The sequence below is a fragment of the Perca fluviatilis genome, chromosome 4 (assembly GCF_010015445.1).
Source record: "Perca fluviatilis chromosome 4, GENO_Pfluv_1.0, whole genome shotgun sequence".
Classification (NCBI taxonomy): domain Eukaryota; kingdom Metazoa; phylum Chordata; class Actinopteri; order Perciformes; family Percidae; genus Perca; species Perca fluviatilis.
Window position 1 is genome coordinate 6,117,818 of NC_053115.1, and position 21,010 is coordinate 6,138,827.

A 21,010-nucleotide genomic window follows, 5' to 3' on the forward strand; every position below is an offset into this window, starting at 1 on the left:
GTGTAGGCTACCCCTCTTGTAATATGTGTAGGCCTACTTTTCTATCTGGACCTTGAGTCTGTAAAATAAAGTTTTATATATATATATATATATATATATATATATATATATATATATATATACACACACACAGTCGTGCTCATAAGTTTAAATACCCATGCTAAACTTGACTAAAAAGAGGAATAAAAAAAACATCTTTTGGAAATTGATCTTAAAGAAAAATACGACCTTTTAACGGCACCAATTTTCTTTGTGAATGAATAATGTATCGTAAATAAATAAATGTTCTTCCGTAAAATACAGGAGGCATAAGTATACACACCCCTATGTTAAATTCCCATAGAGGCAGGCAGATTTTTATTTTTAAAGGCCAGTTATTTCATGGATCCAGGATACTATGCATCCTGATAAAGTTACCTTGGCCTTTGGAATTAAAATAGCCCCCCCACATCATCACATACCCTTCACCATACCTAGAGATTGGCATGGGTTTATTTCAGTTAGCCTAATAGCTGGTTTGATTTGCATTGAGAGATGATCTTATGGAAAGTAGCCTATGCCAATATCTAGGTATGGTGAAGCATGGGTATGTAAACTTATGAGCACGACTGTGTGTATATATATATATATATATCCTTATGGAGTTATTTTCTAGAGTAACAGTTTAATATTTCTGTAGCGCTAGTTATCCCGTCTAACTAGGCCTACATGGAGCTGGACTGGTGGGAGATTTGTGATTCAGGTCAGCTCCCCGAAAAACTGACAGAGTGAAGTCTCTCTCTCTCTTGTTCCTGCTCTCTGGGATGGACCAACTGTGACGTTTGTCTTCTGCCCAGTGACGCAGAGACGTCACCAGTCGGTAGGCGGAAAAGCGGTAGTGTGTGTGTTTCGTATCTGGAGATAAAGACTAGCCGGGTGCTTTTATTAAGGAGATACACAAGGAGATATAAAAAGGTTAGCTTTGTGCCTGCTGAAATGGCGGTTCCGGCTGGTCAGCCAGATCTACAGATGGACAGGGGCGCCCTGAGCGGCCAGACGGTTTCCTCTGAAAACAACATTGACATCGACGAGAAAGAGTTGGAAAATATCACAAAGAAACACCGAGAAGACGAGACGACAACGCTGCCTCTGCACTCACCTTGGACGTTTTGGCTGGACAGGTAATATTTCCCCCTGTCTTCCGCGTTGTCTGAGTTTATAGCCCCCCGGGACGAGCAGGAATGATGGAGGAAAAAAATATTACTCAAGGCCACAGCTTTCCGCAGGCCTCCGGGGGCAAATGTAGCGGGACAGGGTTAAACATAACATTCTTCTAGTTATAGTACCGTTAGAAAGTAAGCATTTTCACGGCTATAATGTTATCCAAGTTAATGCCTCCTACGTAACACAGTGGACATGCTTACTCTGTTATTTTTTTGGTATTAAAACATGAAAGCAACATGGAGCAAATGAGCGTGTTTAACAGACATTCCGTAAGAAAGTAAGCATTTTCACGGCTATGTTGTTAACAAGTAACGACGCGTTATTATGGCTCCTACGTAACACGGTGGACATAGCCTACTCTGTCATTTTGGGGTTTTCAAACATGCAATTCAATTGACTTTAGCTCTGTTTCCCAGCAGGGTAGCCTGATAGGGTACATAGTCCAAAAAGTAGCACAGTTAGCCTAAGGAATACAAGAATTCACCTTTTCCATTAGCCAAATATGTAGGCAGCTAGTGTTGACTTATGCGAGACTGTAATAAGCTACATTGTAACCTTGCTGCGGAAACGTTCTTATCAAAATAAGAGTTCTTTCGTTCTTTTTTTATTAGACCTTGTTGTATTGTTTATTGTTTTACCTTCCGCCTTGCAGCAAAGGTTTCCAAAAGTTTGGATGACGCTGCTGAAAAATAGCCTATAGGCAAACACATAAAAGTCACAACTTTTATGTAACCCATAAACGCATAAAAGTCATAACTTTTTAACGTTAACGTTTATGTGTTACGTGCTGACCTGCAAGGAGTGAAATATTAATGAATTTAGCCTACTCCTGAAACTTTTTAAAGTACATAAGAATTCCCAGATCACAGACCCCAATAACACTGAAAGAAGTTAGTCAATAACTTCTTGGTGGATCTACTTGTTTTATCAAGTCGAGATGATGAATTCTCTGGCTCCAGCCTCAAGTGTGACGATTTGCTGCTTTTCTGGGTTCTATATGATTTTAAATCGAATTTATTTGGACTGTGTGTCTGAAAAAAAGAAGACATTTGAAGATGTCACATTGGGCTCTCAGAACTTGTGATGAGCAATTAACAGTGAACAGTTAATTGAAAAAAAATCGACATTATATTGTTAGTTGCAGCCCTAATTAAGACAGCTTGGTGCATCTATATGTAATCTATGTAATTTTGGCATGAAAATAAGCTCCATCTGTTTTTTTACAAAATCTTCAAAAATATAGAAAAACTCTGTTCTAAAGCTGGTCAACTCTCAGTATTATAGACTAGCTGACCAAAAAGAATAAAGAAAACAAAGCATGAACCTGACCATGTTTTGTGTGTAGGCAACACAGCTTGTTTATTTCCTTGTTCCATCAGTGTATCATTACTTTGGGTTAAAACAGTTTTCACTTGTTCTTTAAGGTCATTACCGGGCACTACGGCTGCAGAATGTGAATCCAATCTGAAGAAGATCTACACCGTGCAAAGTGTTCAGGTGAGATTTGATATCATCTTAAAGCATAATTCCTGTTTTTTTTTTCCAACCTGGACCCTATTTCCCCATGCATTGGTATCTTAAAGGTGCAGTAGGTAAGACTTATAAAACAAACATTCTGTCCTATTTGCTGAAACTGACCCTATGTTTAAGTAGAACTACATGAATCAGGGAATAATAAAAAAAAAATCTGGCTCCTCTGGCACCACCTACAGCCTGTAGTGCGATTTGCAAAAATCCAGCGCTCCCTGTTCAGATGCACCAGTCAGGGCCAGGGGGGGTGTCTAACTGCGTGTCAATCACTGCTCATGCACACACATTTATTCTCCCTTAAGGGGAGGAGGGACTGAGAAGTTATTGATGTTCAAATTTTTTGGCTAAGTCCTGGATCTCCACAATCCTACCTACAGAACCTGTAAGGGACTAATGTGAACACAGCTCTTTTGAAATTGGTCCAGTATTGAGTGAGAACGCTGTAAGCAACAGCCACGAGCCAGGCTGCAATGTAATCATACAGTGCAAATGTGCATCGTCAATTTCCGTCCACTAAAAATGCTGTTTTTGCCACTGACAAAACTCAGCTTGTTATTCTAAGTGTCAACAACGTTATGGAAAGGATCCCTACAGAGATACACCTTTTTGTTGAAGAGTGAAATCCTTTTGTTTAAACCAGAAACAGCTCTGAAATCGCCATCTCCAAACTCACCAGACTCTATTTACTTTGTAAATAAACAATAGCGTGTATAGAGCCCGCATATTTCCACATGTAAATTGGTGAATTAAGGCTTTATTTCAACCAAACCAGAGTGGTGATTGTTGGAACAGTGAAAAGACGAACCAAGACGCTTTTGATAGTTGTATTTTGTTTTTGTCGACTTTAAAGGTGCAATATGTAATACTGACAGCTAGTGTTTAAAAATAGTTACTGCAGTACAAATCCAAAATACTGGAGAGAGTTGTCTCTTCCGCCCCCTCCTCCCCAGACGTAGGTTGCCAGGCTGATCCAACAATCTTGCTAGACGCTTGTCTCACATAGCCAGACATTACTCCACAGCACAGCGGAGTAGCTAACGTTAGATGCTGGCTATATTGACAGTCGTAAAAGCCAGTGCTCACGCAGCGCTCTGTATCCAACTGACAGACATACTTTTTCGGCTTAGAATTAGCTAGCTGTAGTAGGAACTGCTAAAAATCCACAACCTCGCCGTTCTCTCCACATGCCAGACAGACACACTTCCTCGGCTTAGAATTACAATAGGAACCACTAAAAATACCGCTACCTTGCCGTCCTTTTCCACCCGACTGAAATACACACTGCAAACTCACAGTCCTCTCTTCCCGATTTACAGCCCCCCTCTCTTGGCTTAAAATAACTCCCCGTTGTTGGCTACGGCCACCGAACAGGCTACACATTGTAAACAGCCGTGGCCTGCTTGCCTGGTCCTCCGGTAACGTTAATTCCATTCAATTCAATTTTATTTATAGTATCAAATCATAACAAGAGTTATCTCGAGACACTTTACAGATAGAGTAGGTCTAGACCACACTCTATAATTTACAAAGCCCCAACAATTCTAATAATTCCCCAAGAGCAAGCAATGCGACAGTGGCGAGGAAAAACTCCCTTTTAGGAAGAAACCTGGGACAGACCCAGGCTCTTGGTAGGCGGTGTCTGACGGTGCCGGTTGGGGATGTGATGAACAGTGGCAATAATAGTCACTTTAAAGATAATGGAATAGTGACTTCAAATGATAGTCGTAGTAGTTCATGTCATATCAGGGCGCTGCAGGGCATTACAGGATGTAGCACGGCACAGCAGAGCATGGATGGACGTAGCAGGAAGCTGCAGGACGCAGCATGACACTGCAGGGCACCGCAGGGCTTAGTAGGGAGTGCAGCATGACCACGGCGACAGCTGCAACAAGATCTTGGTGCCAATGTACTCCAAGGTAATATGCTGGGTGAGAAAAAATCAAAGCACAAGGACTCCGGTGAGCAAACTCCTCAGAGCCATGTTAGTAACAAGCATCCCGTGGGAAGGGATGCACACAAATGGAAAGTGAGAGGAGAGAGCAGTCAAAGGAAAGAGAGGAGGAGAGAGGAGGGAAGGAAGGAAGGACGGAAGGCAGTCTATAACAGCATAACTAAGAGCATAACTAAGAGCGTCTAAGAGAGACAGGCAGTTTAACGTTAGCATGGCGGCGTTAGCAGGGACCAGTCGGGGTCACTTTACTGGCTGTGTCTCAATTGATTTTGCGAGTAACCAGCTCAGGTACTCTAGCTATATAATTCAATGTGAGTACACAAATGTTGAAATGACATAAAATGCCCGTCCCTAGTGGCTGTGATAAATTAGCCTGAAGCTAATGCTTACCTGTTCAGGAGGAAATTAGCCAACTCAGCGTCCTTTTGGGCTCTAAGCTGTCTCCATCTTTCAAATACATCTCCAATAATTTACCAGGGGTTTCTTACGTCTGTGGTCACGCAACTGTTAGAAACGTGCATTTTTTTTAGGTCGGGTAGAATCTATCTCCGTTGATCCCGTTTGTTTGCTGCTTTCATGGCTGTACTAACGTTAACAGCTGTAGCGCGCTGAGTTTATTTTTTACAGGTATATCTGGCAACCCGGCCTGGCTGTCAAACTGGGCAGTTGATAACAACACACAGGCCAAAACACAAACAGAAATCCGTCATGGAACTGAAATTTCAAAAGGAGAAAATACTGGCATTAGCATTGTTGTCAGAAAATATAGTATTTCAACTTAGCATGTTTCCTTAATATCTGATGACGCATTGGGGTCATTTGGGGATTTATTACAGTAAATTTATTACATATTGGACCTTTTTAAAAGTGTGTTTTACGATGATAACATTACTGTTTATTTAATTGATTGAATTAACAGTAATTAATTTATTTCTCTCAGTTAAACTCATGAATGAGCAGAGATGAACGTGTGACTATGAATTCTTTAATGTATATCTGTGACTGAATGTATGTATGGATATGAATGGAGGAATGAATGCATTTTTTTTATAACTGAATGTATGGATATTTATGAATGGATAAATTTATGTTTATTTATGACTCAATGCATGGATGCTTACGGAAGTAGGAATGATTGTAAGGCATGTAAGGGAGAACAGAAGAATGTAGGAAGGATGGGGTTTTTTGCACAAGTATAGAAAATGGTAATTTGTAATTTGCATAGCTCTTTTAGTAGCCCAAATGTTTACTGTAAAACTACAGTATAGTGTATTTGTCTTTTAATTGTTTTAACCCGGTGCTTGTTGTGTGTCTCTGTTGTAACTCTTGCAGCAATTTCTCTCAGTGTCCAAAATACATTTCTCCTTAGGGAGACTAATAAAGATACTTTGACTTTGAAATGGAGTCTGGTGGGTTTGGCAATAGCAAAAAAAAAAAAAAAAAAAAAAGGATCTTACTCTTTAACAAAATGGTTGACCTCCGTATGTAGTGTACTGTTGATTGACATCATAGCTTTTACCAGTGAAATTCAAACTGATCTGTGTTTCTGCACTCACTGTATGTTGCAGTGCCTTGCAGTACTACCTTTTTGATGTCATGCTCTGATGGCATGTATGTTGTAAAGGGGTAGTCGGTTTAATGTTTTCATGGGGACTTTCAGTATGTGAACTATACTTAAAATAAGCATAATGTTTGTGCAATCATCACCGAAATGCCAGAACACAGGACTGATGCCGGCGGTCTGTCAACTCCTTGACCGATATTTTAATATAAAAAATGGGCATTATACAACAGCCAAATCTAAGTAAGTAATATTTGTGGTAAAGATTTTGGTAAAGAAGTTTTGTTTACATTTCAAATTTTTTTTTTAAACATAGAAGTGAAACCGTAGTTTCAGTGTAAATAAGCTGAGACAAACAAAATGCAGTCAAACTCTTATCATGTACTTTGTACTGATTGGGACATTAAAGCTAAAATCCAAGGCTTTTCACAGGTTGTCCCCTGAGGGCAATGATGGTGGAGTATATGAGTCTAGAGAAGAATGCCATAACAATTCAATCAGGAGAGACTTCGTTGCAGATATGCAAAGATGTATTGTACATGTGCATAATATGAACTGTACAGAGACTTTGGAGATTAGATTCCATCGTTATAAAATAATTTCTAAATGGTTAGAGAAGCCAAGACATATCCCCCCCCCCCAATGGAATCTAGACACTGGTGGTGGCGGCGAAGGAGCGCCAAGACCGGAGCGAAGGAGTCGACGTAGCGTTCTGCTGGAGGACCCAGGGTGATGGTGACTGGAGGTGGAAGGGGAGGAGGAGGGTTGCCCGCTTTGCCTGAAACGACAGCTGGCAGCAGCAGAGAGAGAAACAGATTTAAAGCACGGGTGTAATGCTGCGATTGGATCGTGAATTTCGTGGCCAATTCTGGTCGGTTAACTGAAAATGAACGCCTCTAAACAGCGGAATAGTTTTAGGAAGAGAGCGGTGATTGAAGTTATTAGAAGTCCTCCTGAAAGAATTTGCGCTGAGCTTCATAACCTGGAAAATACACGAACGAGCAAAGTGTCATACAATGTGCTTTTGTCTGATTTGATGTGTGAAATTACAAAGCACTTGGAAAAATGTTTTTCTTGTAGCATGGTGGTCCTTTTTTTGGATTTGGCTTCATAAGTATTGTCAGTATAGCCTGGTCTTACCAGACTCTGGTCCATTAGCCTGGTCCTACCAGACTCTGGTCCATTAGCCTGGTCCTACCAGACTCTGGTCCATTAGCCTGGTCCTACCAGACTCTGGTCCATTTCATTTGTACAGAGAGTCTGGCCAGTCTCCATTGACAAGTGTTAACTTCCTTGAAGGCGGGTACTCTGAAGTTTCAAACTATTGGATCTGCCCAGAGCCACTCTGGATCTGCCATAACCAATCGCTAACATTTGGTTATGACGTTGGCTTAGCATTGCTAGCGTTCGCCTTAGCAAACTCCTTCACCACTAACAGAGCGAGCTGGAAAATCAAACTTTTCCCAAACCCTGTGGGGAGGAGAGCCACAACATCATGGCCCCCAACACAACTCAGCAGAGGTTGTTTTTGCTCGGGCTTTAACTTCTGGATATTCGGCGGCGTTGCCACAACGGACCGAATGGCTTTGCTCGCATCTTTCTCCGCCGCCATTACGGAACTACAACTCAAACTAGCGCACGACCTCAACGTCCTCGTTCTCAGCCACTCCCTCTGTTCGCTGATTGGACCATTAAAGAGTTGGCCGAAGAAAACCCAAGATTATACCGCAAACCCAGACCGAGTACTGAAGAAAAATGAAAATTGAGCGGAAGTACATAGGAGGGTGGAGCCAGGCTATTGTCAGTATATATTATTGTGCAATTGTGTCACAGAATGGTAGCTTTGTCTTGGAGCTTTAAGAAAGGAAAGCAACTCTTTTTGGTTGCAGGCATGACCTGTCTCTTTTTTTTGTTTTCAGATGTTCTGGAGTGTATACAACAACATCCCCCCAGCCACAGCCCTGCCTTTGAGATGTAGCTATCACTTAATGCGCGGAGAGCGGAGGCCTCTGTGGTGAGTCTGTTGTTGTTATAAATATTATGATTATATTCCTTAACTCCAGCATGAACAGAGGGCACATTCTAACTGTAGCTCATGCAGTAACTGTCATGTAATGTTATAACCTGTTAACATGCAATACAACATTTTCTCCAGTTGCATTGGACATAGAAGAAAAACTGATAATGTAATAATAACAATACACCTACTCAACTTGAAAGGGATGTAAATATATATTTAAGTATATCACAACAACATTACATCGTTATTATTATTATTATTATTATTATTATTATTATAAGACCATCAGACATGTTGCATGATAATTGGTAGGGCATACAGTATATTAAAGGTTACCTGTTTGATACTTTCACAGGTTTTCCAACCCATTCTGATAGACATTTTTGCATTAACTTTTTTACCATATCCAACATTTATCTCTACGTCACTTGAATTCATTTTAAGTAAAATATGTATATAATGTAAAAACTGGTAACTAGGTTAGGGTTGCATAGTTAGTATCATTTTAAATATATCTTTTTTTACACCAACAGGGAGGAAGAAAGCAATGCAAAAGGAGGAGTATGGAAGATGAAAATACCAAAAGAAAGCACTGTAGGTGTTGTGCTCCGTTTTGCTCCTTTTTCACACAATACTATCACACAATATTAAAAATAACTGAATTATTAATGAGCTCATCTGTGTTCTTCCTGCTCCAGTCTGCAGTTTGGAAAGAATTGTTACTTGCCACTATTGGGGAACAGTTTGCAGATTACTGTGCCTCAGGTGAGCTACTATAAGTCCATACTTAATATTTGATGTTCTTGTTTTTAGAATAAAAAAAGAAATCCCACCCCTCCCAATTGCAATTGCATTGAAGAGTACTGTATTTATTCACCGTCTGTTTTGTCTCCTTTTATTTTCCAGACGATGAGGTCGTTGGTGTCAGTGTTAGCGTTCGGGATCGGGAAGATGTCGTACAAGTCTGGAATAGTGATGCATCTCTTGCTAACGAAGCAAATATCTTGGGAAAAGTCTATGAGCTCCTCCCATCCATATCTTTTAAAGCTGTTTTTTATAAGTGTAAGTATGCCCATTTTTTTCCCACTTACATGATTTGTACCTTTTGGGATTTAGAAATGGAATGAGCTTAAGCTTTACAGATACCTTGTCAGAAACCTTCACATATCAAGAGTCAAGTCAGACTGTAGAAAAAAGTATGTCCAGGATATTGACTGCGGATTGAACTATGCACATTTGAAGCACATAGTTCCAACCAGATCACGCATGCATGCCAGAGCTGCTGTAGGCTGTGCTTAGGATCCTTTTCTAAAAGTGTACGTACACCCAAAAGCCCAAAATGGCGTACGCCAAAAAAAAGTCAGATTTATAAAACCGTGTGTATGCACACCTGTAAGCAATGTTCCCTTTATAAATCAGAGATCACCTACAAGCGTGCGTACGTGGATCAGCCAATTATCCCGCCCTGTACACGCCCATTTTTAACCATAAATAGTCAATGCAAAGCACCTCGTGAATGCTGATCTGTATATGACCCTGGCAGTTGTTACACCGAATCATGAAGACTGGCAGAGAAAAAGCAAAAAACTTCTCAGACGTTCAGGAATTGCTGCAAATTGAATTATAATTTCGGCCTGTTCTTGCACAGTGTATGGAACCCTGATCTATAGACTACATATATTAATAATATGTCCAAAACGGCAGGCATTACGGCACTCGGGGACAGCTTCGATATACCAGACGTATATAATAAGATTTAAAAGAACTATATATTAAATCCAAACAAGCCTTAGTGATAAAGTTGAAGATTATATATAATATTTATAAAAAAAAACACTTAGCTGTCTGCCATTTCCCTCTGGAAACAGCCGGGTTCCACCAGAGTAGCGAGGACCTGTATTTAGATCGGGATGGCACGGTTCCGGCACGTTGCCCTCTCTACTGGACCCAATTCAGTACATAGATCCAAGAGCTCAGCTTTAGAAAATCTAAATCGGCATATTAGCCAGTCATCGTCATGGCCCCTGAAGTCTCTTTTTCTCCTGATTCTTCCATTGGTGTAGTCCTCCTGCAGGGCCAGCAGTGCCATAATGCAGCATTACGCACGGGGGTCACCACAGTGTGTGTGTGTGTATATATATATATATATATATATATATATATATATATATATATATATATATATATATGTGTGTATATATATATATATGTATATATGTGTGTATATATATATATGTATATATGTGTGTATATATATATATGTATATATGTGTGTATATATATATATGTATATATATGTATATATATATATATATGTATATGTATATATATATATATATATATATATATATATATATATGTATGTATGTATGTATATGTATATATATGTATATAAAAACAATTGTTATTGTTAACACCTTGCCAAAATCACAGCATCAACTAGTGGTATTCCCCACTCCGAGATACAATTTGAAGACGAAATAAAGTGTAATAGTCAAACACACTTTTCTTCATGCAGGTTTTACTGATAATGAGTACATTAAGGGTAATGATTGCGCGAGAGCTTAACGGCTGTATTTCCAGACTTTGACATTTGATGATATATGCACAGTTTTAAAGACAGATATTTAGTTGTTTACACTGTGTTCTGCAGCTATCCAATGGTAGGGTATTTGATGCTATCCTGTATTCCATGCAGTCGGGCCATCTCCTCCTGCGCTTCTGTAGCGGACAATGTGATGGCGAGACAGCGGCGATTAAATATTAAGAACAAATTTTTATTTAAGATTTGAGTTGGAGGTGTTTATGGAACAGTTATCACTCAGTACAAGCACAAATAACACTGCTGGATTTCATCTTCATGGTAAAGTGGACGATATGGAGTGAAATAATGTGCGTGAGGCATCTTTACTAGAAAATATTACGAGTAATCTTATTCCCATTTACTCTCTGCAGTCTGATTTCAGTTCACCACCTCACCATTTGTGTCGCCAATTCCTTTTTTGTCTCCAAAATGTGCGTACGCATGGGTCAGAGTTTGCGTGGAGGTCCGCACATTCTCCCGTCAAGTTTGTTTTTTATAAATCACAACCTTTGCGTGGGAAGTGGCGTACGCACATTTTCAGCCCCGTTTTGGGCGTACGCCACGTTTATAAATAAGACCCCTGGGCTTTATATTTATATATGCTCCATATGCCTTCATACCTGCTCCACACATCACATTCACAGGGGCTAGTCTTGTCACTACATGTTAAATACGTGTTCCTTATATTAAAATGAGCTAAACGGAGCAGGTTTTTGTAGACTTATTATACTAGTTTTTAAATTAAACCTTTTTCCTGTTAAAGCTTTAGTGCATAACTTTTTGATATTAATAAACATCTGTTACAGTCAAGCCATTGCCAAATGAGTTGCTACAAAGCTAATCATGTTGCTCTCCTCCTTAGCTGCTAGCAACTGCGTGGAGGAGGGGTGGGGGCGCCATCGCGTAAAGGCCTTTTTACAGTCGCCGCTCCCAACCGGTCGCGTGACAACGTGACGTCAAAGTGACGTAGATCTCGCTGGCGGATTTTTTTTCAGCGGCGCACGACAAAGCGGAAACAGGAAGCATAGATGAGTTCGAGGTCAAGCTTCTCAGAGTGACTGCAAGTCTCTCTTGTAAACTTACCGGGTTAAGATGAGTTCTGTTATGGTGAATGAAAGACTTGATCCGACGAAGTCGGTCATCGAATCGTTGTGCAGACAATCTGAATTATTCAAAGTGCTTCTCTTCGTCTATCATCCTCATTTGTTTCACGAGGATATCGAACTCACCATATTTATGTCTGCCGTTATTCAAAGTACGGACACTCCACCTTCTTTTTCTTTGTTTCTTTGCAAGCAGGCTCAAGAGCAGCTGTTCTTTCTCATCCATTGACTCCAATATCATCTTGACATTGACATTAGAGGGTGACAATTTTTCGTGATTCCCGCGGGAGTCCCGCGGTACGGGAGTCAATTTTACTGTCGGTAACGTGTTCGGGACGGATCAAGCATAGAAATCAACTAGAGCGGGACGGAGCCGGAGATTAAATTAAGAAATGGCGCTGCAATGCGGTGAGTGCGCCCAAAGATTGCGAGGTATTTCGTTTTAGAAAAGAGAACCACTTACAACTCACAATACCTTTTGTTGATTGGGAATACCGTGACCCACGGGAGTCTCGAAAAATTAATCTAACCTAACCTAACCCACCCAGCAGTGAGAGACAAACGGCTCTGCTCTGCAGCGCTGCATTCACACAACAACATCAGCGCAGAGGAGCTGCTCTCGCTCCCTCGGGCCACCGCTGCAGCTGTGCACACACACACACACACACACACACACACAGAGTCTGATAACTTTAGACAACATAGGGAACGAAACGGGAGCGGGACGGGATTCGGGAGTCTTTCTCTCGGGATTTTGCAGGACAGGAATTTTTTTCGGGGAAGCAGTCACATGATCGAGATGTGACGGGAGTATTTTCGTGGGCTCGGGATGGGATGGGAGCGACAATTGATTCCCGTGTGATCCTCGAATTGACGTCAATGCTGCTGCTGCCAGTTCTGCCGTTGTTGACCTTTTTTCTTCTTCTAGTCCATAGAAACGGTCACCTCTGTTCAGGAGAAGACCGCAACTAGTGTCACGACCACCACGCGCAAGTATAAACAGCACACTGTCGCGCGCCAGGTCGGGAATGCTTTAAGGCTCGTATCATGTGGACGCGCCGACAGCGTTGTCGTCATTGTTTATAATTCCTCATGGGGGCGACAGAAACTACGCACTATAGCTTTAAAATCTGGCGATGGGTATACAAGTTTTTATATTCAAAAACAAAAAGGTAATTCTGTAATCAAGGTCCAAATGGTGTCTAGCATGTAAAATGATGTTTGTATGCCTAACAGAAGAGTTAATACTCACCATGAATCACTGTGACATTTCAGCTCACATGGAACATCATGCCTTTGAAGGAGGACGCTCAAGACATTAAATTATTGTAATGCACTTCTTTTTTTTTCTTTTTTTTTTATTTTAAACCTGAACTCTGTACCTGCCTTTAAGGCGCTGTCCACAACCTAATCAAGGATATTATTTTGCATTCAACAATGAAATGTTATCAATATATTTTTATAACTTGTTATGACTGATGCCTTGTTTCATTTTGAGGTGGGTCCTAAAGCTCTGAACTCTCGAGAGAATGTATATCCAACATAAATCTCATCCGGAGTTCATTAGTTCATGTTGGTTTTGACTTCCTCCTTTTGCTGAACTGAACTGAACTGTCCTGGTCCTGTTCTCTGCACAGCCTATGGACCTCACAATGTATTCCTGGTATAGAAGTAGCTGCTACAGAACTAGTGTTTTAACTGTTTATGTAGGGTATCTTAATTCATGTCATGTTTATGTTTAATTAAGTCTACTTAGTCAGTGCCAAGGCACTTCTCTGCTGTTTAAGAAGTTTGCATCCCAATGGTGTTTTATACAGCTGGAGTTTTTCCACTTTTGAGGATGAATTGAATGTCCCATTTGGTTTTTTGAAACTTCATCAAGCGTACATCAAATTTAAATCAGGGTAACACTTGGACATATTGCACATGAATACCTATTTTGATCACAGCGTCCCTTAGTTATAAAGCCATCATAGGGAAGAAGACTCTGCTCTAGACTACGTCCACACTAATACATTTTTAAAACCGTGTTTTTAAAAAACGAAAACGACCTCCGTCCAGATGTTTTACCACCGTTTCGGAAATAATCTCCGTTATAAAATGCAGAATTTAACTGCGCAACAGCTGCAAGCTTAGCCAACAAGGTCAGCAGCGGCTGTAAGTAGTTATCCATGTTGAATTACCCACTGGTAGTCAAGGTTGACGTTGTTTGTTTTCTTCCAGAAAAGGGTGACGTGATAGGGGCGTAGCGAATCAGGGAAGGATGTGTGGATGTAGTCTTAGTTAAAGAGCAAAAGCCATCTTGAAAGATGCCTCTTATGAATGTTCTTAACTGCACCGCATTTGACATTTCTTTCGATACCCCATGTTGAAAGTAGCCCCTCTGCTTTCCTATATGGGGTCACAGACTGTATACTGCACATTGTTTGTGACATTTTTATACAATATGTCAAATTTTATCGTTATGAAAAAGTCAAATATGACAGATTTGGCGAGTTTCAATTCAGTCATTGAGTCAAGTTATACTGCTGCTTCAAAGAAAAGTACACTTTAAACCAGAAGTTACACTGACCTCACCTATTTGATCATGTCCATAATGAGAAATAGCATCACTATTAATAAAAAAAATAGAAAAACATTTTGTACCAGCTCCTTTTACAAATCTGGGTCATTTTTGTGAGACTTCATCACCCAAACAGTTATGCGATTGCAGTGTAGGCTACAATAAACTGAATGCTTCTGGTATTATTGTATATCAAACCATTTTTATTGTGCAGCTTCGGGCTGGTCGATACGTTAGTTATGAGGGGACAATATTTCCTTTTTGCAGTGATATGGACAAAGTAAATAAAATGTAAATGAAAATACTATTATTATCATGTGTGTTTCTTTCCTTAACAGTACAACCAACAATAAATATGAAAAGACAGTGTTGCCATTCTGACATGTGGGGTGTGCGTTAATACCTCAGTTTTTTAGCATCTTTCACTTATACCAAGCGATATTATCAGAATCATGCTGGCGTTACACATACTGAATGGTTATTGTGTTAGTGTGTGTAGTGTCCACAACACTGGACAGATGTGTCAGTTTGTGAAAAATATAACGTTGAAAAACCAAAACGATAATTTAAAATTATTTGTTAAGTAATAGACTTATAAAAACCGTATTTTATATATATATATATATATTATATATATATATTCCTTTAAGGGTTAAATTAAACAAAGAAAAAGCATGTCACACCATTGAAACATGTTCATGTTTGGCTCATCCTACTGAGTGCTGATTCATCACATTTAATTGGAACAGTTGCACATTATACTCTCACTGGTATGTCTCCTGAGGGAAGATGGGAAATACCTTCATTAAATTTGATTTCAAAAAGTGTGCAGATGTTTTGGCAGGAAACCCAACAACATAACTTTTTAATTTCTTTCTTATTGTAGCTATGCTACTTTATTTACTTTATACACTTGCACTTTTCTTACTCTTAATTTAGTGCAACATTTAGTGTGCACACACATAGACTTTACACAAAGTGCAATTTTTACTTAAAGTAGAGCATTTAAGAACGACAAGGGCATAAGTAGACTTGTTACAGAGCACTGTTGCTAACTTGCTTAGATTTTAGAGTGTCTATGTCACCTGTGGTTATAAAATGCATTCAGAAGGCTTGTCGGTAATTTAGAAAACCAGAGCAGAGTGCATATACGGTATATACCTCCACTCTGTGCGGACCATGCCTACACTGAGCTGCACTTCCACAGCCAATTGAAATAGTTCAAAAGCCTGGCTGGTGAGGACCAGCACATTTAACCATCTCAGAAATGTGATTGTACCCGCAGTCAAACATTATAAGGATCCACAGGCCAGTGGCTTGTGTGGTTCAGAAACATTTCTCTAATGATCAGAGGGAGAAAAAAAAAAAAAAACTGATCCTGCCAGCAGCGGCTACACAGAAAAGCCTCTTGATCTTGAAAGAAATGCTCCTGTTATATGATTTGCACTGACACGCACACATTGTTACAGAACCTTGGTGCTGCATTTCAAAAGCAACTCCTCAGACTAACCCTTGCATGAAAACTTGTAGAATATAAAAAGAAAATGTTTTTTAAATCTTATTTTCAGCGATGCCGTTGAAACTGAACGCTGCTGAAAGTTGTTTTCTGCGACAATAGACTTGAGTTGCTGTTATTCATCATTTGTGTATGAAACATATGAATGCCAAAAGAAAGGACGTTTATTACCTACATTGTTATAAAATGAGGGAAGTGTTATGGTTTTACAGCACACTCATGAAATACTAAGAGCATGCAGGTCAAAGCTTAATGTTCTTAGCTGTAATTGTGGTAACAGAGACAGCGGACCTTCCCCCCCCCCCCCTGCTGACACTTATTTCACATTTATAAGTGTGAACTTATTGTAACACTTAATTCATTTTTCCTTGTCTTTGGACTTTCATCTTTCTACCACTTGACAAAATGAACCACTAAGTATGATTAAGCATGCACTTTAGAATTAAAATGCAAGTATTATGTAAAATGTCAATTAAACTGTTAATTCCATGTATTAGTACTATATAAAAGTGGTCATAGACTATGATGTACGATTTGACTTGCAGCACACTGTCACAATGATATACAGTTGTGTCACGCTATACCGTTCGGTATGCTTCATGTCAGTATGCCATTTTCTTAGGCCTAGTGGTACATTGAGTGTATTAGCAGTTGTGTAAAAAGTCTCACATGACAAGGTAAGAGAAATATACTAATTCTGGAATACCTACAATTACTGGATATTGGAAAACCCCACAAAATACTGTTTCACAAAAGAAAAAACTATATACAGAAAATTCAAAATATTCAAAAGCCACTTTTAAGGCACATTAATGCAACATGCGGCAAATTTGTGAGTCTTTCTAGGTTAAGATTATATTAAATGTATTTTTCCTCATACAGAGACACACCCAAAACGTCAGGAACATCCTGGGCAAAGTGAACATATACAATATATATATATATATATATATATATATATATATATATATATATATATATATATTTTAACAAAATAAGAAATACAAAAAATTCATAGAGTTATCAGTGTAATCTTTGTTGCAGTTTTTTGTTTCTTATTTTTTTGATGTAGCAAAAAATATATAACTAACATATAACTGTCCACTTTATGGAAACAATGCATTAAAGAGAGGCTTATTTTCTCATTCACCTGTAAGCAATGATGTATATTTGCATCATGAATTATTATCAGAATCATGCTGGAATTAAACATACTGAATTGTTATTAAAGTGTATAGTGTCCACAACAATGGACAGATTCGTCAGTTTGTGAAAAATGTAACGTTGAAAAACCAAAATGATAATTTAAAGAGCCCAAGTTTAAATTTGTTAAGTAATACACTTTAAAAAATATATATATATTATTTGTGATTTAATGATACATGTATGTTCCTTCAAGGGGTAACTTAAACAAAGAAAAAGCATGTCACACAAATTCATGTTTGGCCTATAAATTTGAAAAGTTGGTGCAAGCCTTTGATCTACACATTGTCCTTATAATGCTTCATAAAAAGTATGACATTTTTATAGTTGTTTATTTATGTTCGAAGACTGGAAATGAAAAAAAAATACCATGCCACATCAACCACCTACCACTGCAGAATGGTGCATGCATCATCTTCTCTAGTTTGTCCTTCTTTTACTTTATAGTTCTTTACTTGTCATTATCTGAATAGCCTCCTGCTTTCATTACTGAATGCTGCAGCCCCCAGCAGCAAGGGAGAGAAACAGCGTATGAAAGCCATCCTTCCCCCTTTGGAAATCAAGAGGCGCTCCCATTCATTTGCTTAATTACCTAATTAACAGAAAGCTAATTACTTTGTTGTGTGCACGCGTATGTGTGTGGAGAGGCTGTTACGTAATTGATAGTGATCCTCAATTAATTTGTAACTACACTCCATCCAGTCAGGGCCTTAATCCACACAACACATCGCCAGCGCGACACCAACAAAACATGCTAATAAATTCCGACGCAGACACATGGCTGTTGGGCTCCGCTGAGCTCATGGATCCAGTATTGACATGCAGATCAAGCCAGTGAAGAATGAAAAAAAGATCACGCGGTAGATTGTCTTCATAAACCTAACGCACACATTGGGATGCTCTCATTAATTACACCAGCCAATCATGTTTACAACCTTTTGAAAACCAAAACCCTGCAGTAATCTGAAAGACTGGCTCAGTATACAAATCATAGCAAAACTGCAAATCCTGTTAGGAATATAATGAGCGTCATGTTGTACAATAACAGATAACAATTAATGAAGATGAATGCCATCATAAATTCACCACTGAGTAAAACGGACACATTCAAAAGCCAAATAAGAATAACTTAGCTGTTGATTTCTCTAAGGGGTGTCAAAAGGTCAAATCTTTCATGTTAAGAATTTCTCGTCTTGCTTTTATTACTTTATTCTCTATTTCAGACCCAGGGGTATCCATTTCACAATAAGAAACATAAAGAGAAAGAAGAAAAAGAATATACAAACCCTTCCACAATGTTCAGTGTCTGACATACAGACATGTTCGCCAATGGTTCCACGGTCTGGAAGAAAATCTGACAGACCTGCGTACAGGGTTAGCCAAAACAGCGATGGAGTCGTTTTCTGACTCAGATACCCCTACACATAAATCTATACCATATCAGGTTACAGAAAACAGCAGAGCAGGTAGGTACATTATGCACGATAATGCATAATGTAATTCCTCATAGATTTGAATTTTCCATTCTGGCTATATGTGAATCAGTGTTACCTGCCCCAATTCATAGGTTTGAAATCAACTCTGCTGCTTGGTACTCAATCAGTTGAATGGCTCAGAGGACGTCTGTGGCCCAAAGGTCATTAAACACAACATTGTGGTTGTAGGCCATGCAGTGACTGATGCATGTCTGTGTGACTGCTACAACTTATACACTCACTGCGGCTTTACAGTGGGGATAAAGACATATTACTATATGACTACTTTACGTATATGATGTAACCCAGTGGTTCCTTGGCGCCCCCCCTACTTATGTCTAAGAAAAGCCGAACCCCAGAAACCAAAGTTGAGGTAACTCTCGAGATAGAGCCTTACTTTCTTTTTTGATACAGAGCAGTTATCAGCACTTTTACGTTTCTCTGCCATGTTTCATTCATAAAATAGTGATGCTGTGGCAGCAGGAAAGATGAGGATGATAGCAGCTAGCAGCTGACCTGATGACAGCAAGGGTCCCAGGTTAAGAGGTCCCGCATGTTTGGCCTACTAAGTAGCCTGCCTACAATTCTAAGCGACAACAAAAATATATAGTTTTTATACCGACTTTTGTATACATTATATATTCTAGTGTATTATCATAATCTGTTTAACATGTGCAAATATTAATTTTTTTACCTCAACCTCAAACCAGATACAGACTTGCGATCTTTGCCGCCACCCTGAGGAGTTCCCGGTCCCCAGGTTGGGAACCACTGATGTAACCAATATGTAAATATTACTATAACTATAAACTGTTTACTGTATATGTAACACACATTGAACCCTAAACACATCAATTCTCTTGTGTTAAAATTGTTGTTGTTAAATGTACTGTATGTCTCTAAATTGTTCATAGGGCTGTGTGAGTGTTTTTCACAGTATGCATGTGACAGGAAATAGGACAGTTTGTGTTTTCCTGTTACTATGAATTATGAGTTGTTTATATTGTGTTTGGTGCCAGTCGCTGAGCCGTTACAGTAACTCATGTGTAACACAGTACATTGCATAAAAATATGATTATTGAGTAATGTCATAATGACACATACAGATTTAAAATGGTCATTCTGTGGTAATATTATAGGAATGTTTCCTGTTACTGTTTCTCTGTTGAACACTCAGAAATAGCCCCCCACCCTTACATTGGACAAAGGCAACACTGTTCTGCTCATCTACCTCATGTATATTTCAATCTTACAATTACAATATTGTTATTAATATTTTACCATTGCACTGAACTGCCTTGCACTATATTATATTTAAATCTTAAATCTCAGACTATACTCATATTGCACTTTTCCTTACCTCTCTTCAATGGTTATTGTATATTTCTTGTAAATTTGTAAATTCTATTGTATTGTTAAACTGCATACTTAACAGTATTTTTTTTTTATATTTCTTACTGTCCTTTCTGTTTTTATTCTTTATATGTTAAGAGAGAGTTGCACTTTGAGAGCAAAGATTAACCGGAGTCAAATTCCTTGTTTGTTTACGCAAACCTGGCCAATAAAGCTGATTCTGAGTCTGATTCTGAGTCTGATTCTGATTCTGAGTCTGATTCTGATTCTGAGTCTGAGTCTGAGTCTGATTCTGACTGATCATGGTCAGAGGGTGGCGCTCTCTACTAAGAAACAGACTTTCCTGAGCGAGTTGATCAGCAGCATTGCTCCCAGATGCAGACGTGATAAATGTAATGCCATTTCTAGCTAAATGAGCTGTGCTTCTCAGACCTTGATCAAGGACAAAAAAACGACTTCAAATATTTTCTCTTGAGGTTAAATTAATGTTGCTTTACAATGAGCGTTAACTGGACTGTTGAGCTGGCCCATGATAATTCTCGTCTGCAGGGGTAAGTGACAGAGCTTTTAATTACTGTCATCATGTTTTTGCTCTTCTTGTGACAGACAGACTGTTTAGGAGTCCACAAAACTTTTCAACCACAAAAAAATAAAAAATAATATGCTATGCAGAGATTCTTAATAACGTTGTTGAAATTTAGATACAGTTAATGTCCCCCCCTTCAAAATGTTATTAAGAAATTGGCCCACATGCCAGAAAAATATACCCACACCAAACCGACAGAACCTACACTCTTGTAATCTACACTGTCATTTTTTTAAAAACCATAAAAACCACCTCCTTCAATAGTTAAAACTCCTCACAGTTGAGATTAAAACATCTTTCATGATGCTGTCAAAGCATTTCATTTTTCTGCAGTGAGGGTTGCGAGCAGTTATGATGAACCT

General features: G+C 39.0%; 1 protein-coding gene across 1 annotated transcript; it reads left to right on the forward strand.

Annotated features, from left to right (window-relative positions):
- The first annotated feature begins 814 nt into the window (after positions 1 to 814).
- On the forward strand, positions 815 to 14,822 carry LOC120557997 (eukaryotic translation initiation factor 4E type 3-like). Its single transcript, XM_039798765.1, has 7 exons — positions 815 to 1,160; positions 2,628 to 2,700; positions 8,165 to 8,259; positions 8,799 to 8,859; positions 8,964 to 9,030; positions 9,172 to 9,327; positions 13,228 to 14,822. Exons 1-7 carry the CDS (start codon positions 976 to 978, stop codon positions 13,272 to 13,274), a joined length of 684 nt encoding a protein of 227 aa, XP_039654699.1. The 5' UTR covers positions 815 to 975; the 3' UTR covers positions 13,275 to 14,822.
- Positions 14,823 to 21,010: the final 6,188 nt, after the last annotated feature.

What these genes read in the sequence shown, in the direction of transcription:
- LOC120557997 (XM_039798765.1), top strand. Translation starts at nt 976, where the DNA reads ATGGCGGTTCCGGCTGGTCAGCCAGATCTACAGATGGACAGGGGCGCC. An exon ending in TGGACGTTTTGGCTGGACAG is followed by an intron (nt 1,161 to 2,627) that starts GTAATATTTCCC and finishes TTGTTCTTTAAG; the next exon opens with GTCATTACCGGGCACTACGG. An exon ending in AAATACCAAAAGAAAGCACT is followed by an intron (nt 8,860 to 8,963) that starts GTAGGTGTTGTG and finishes TTCCTGCTCCAG; the next exon opens with TCTGCAGTTTGGAAAGAATT.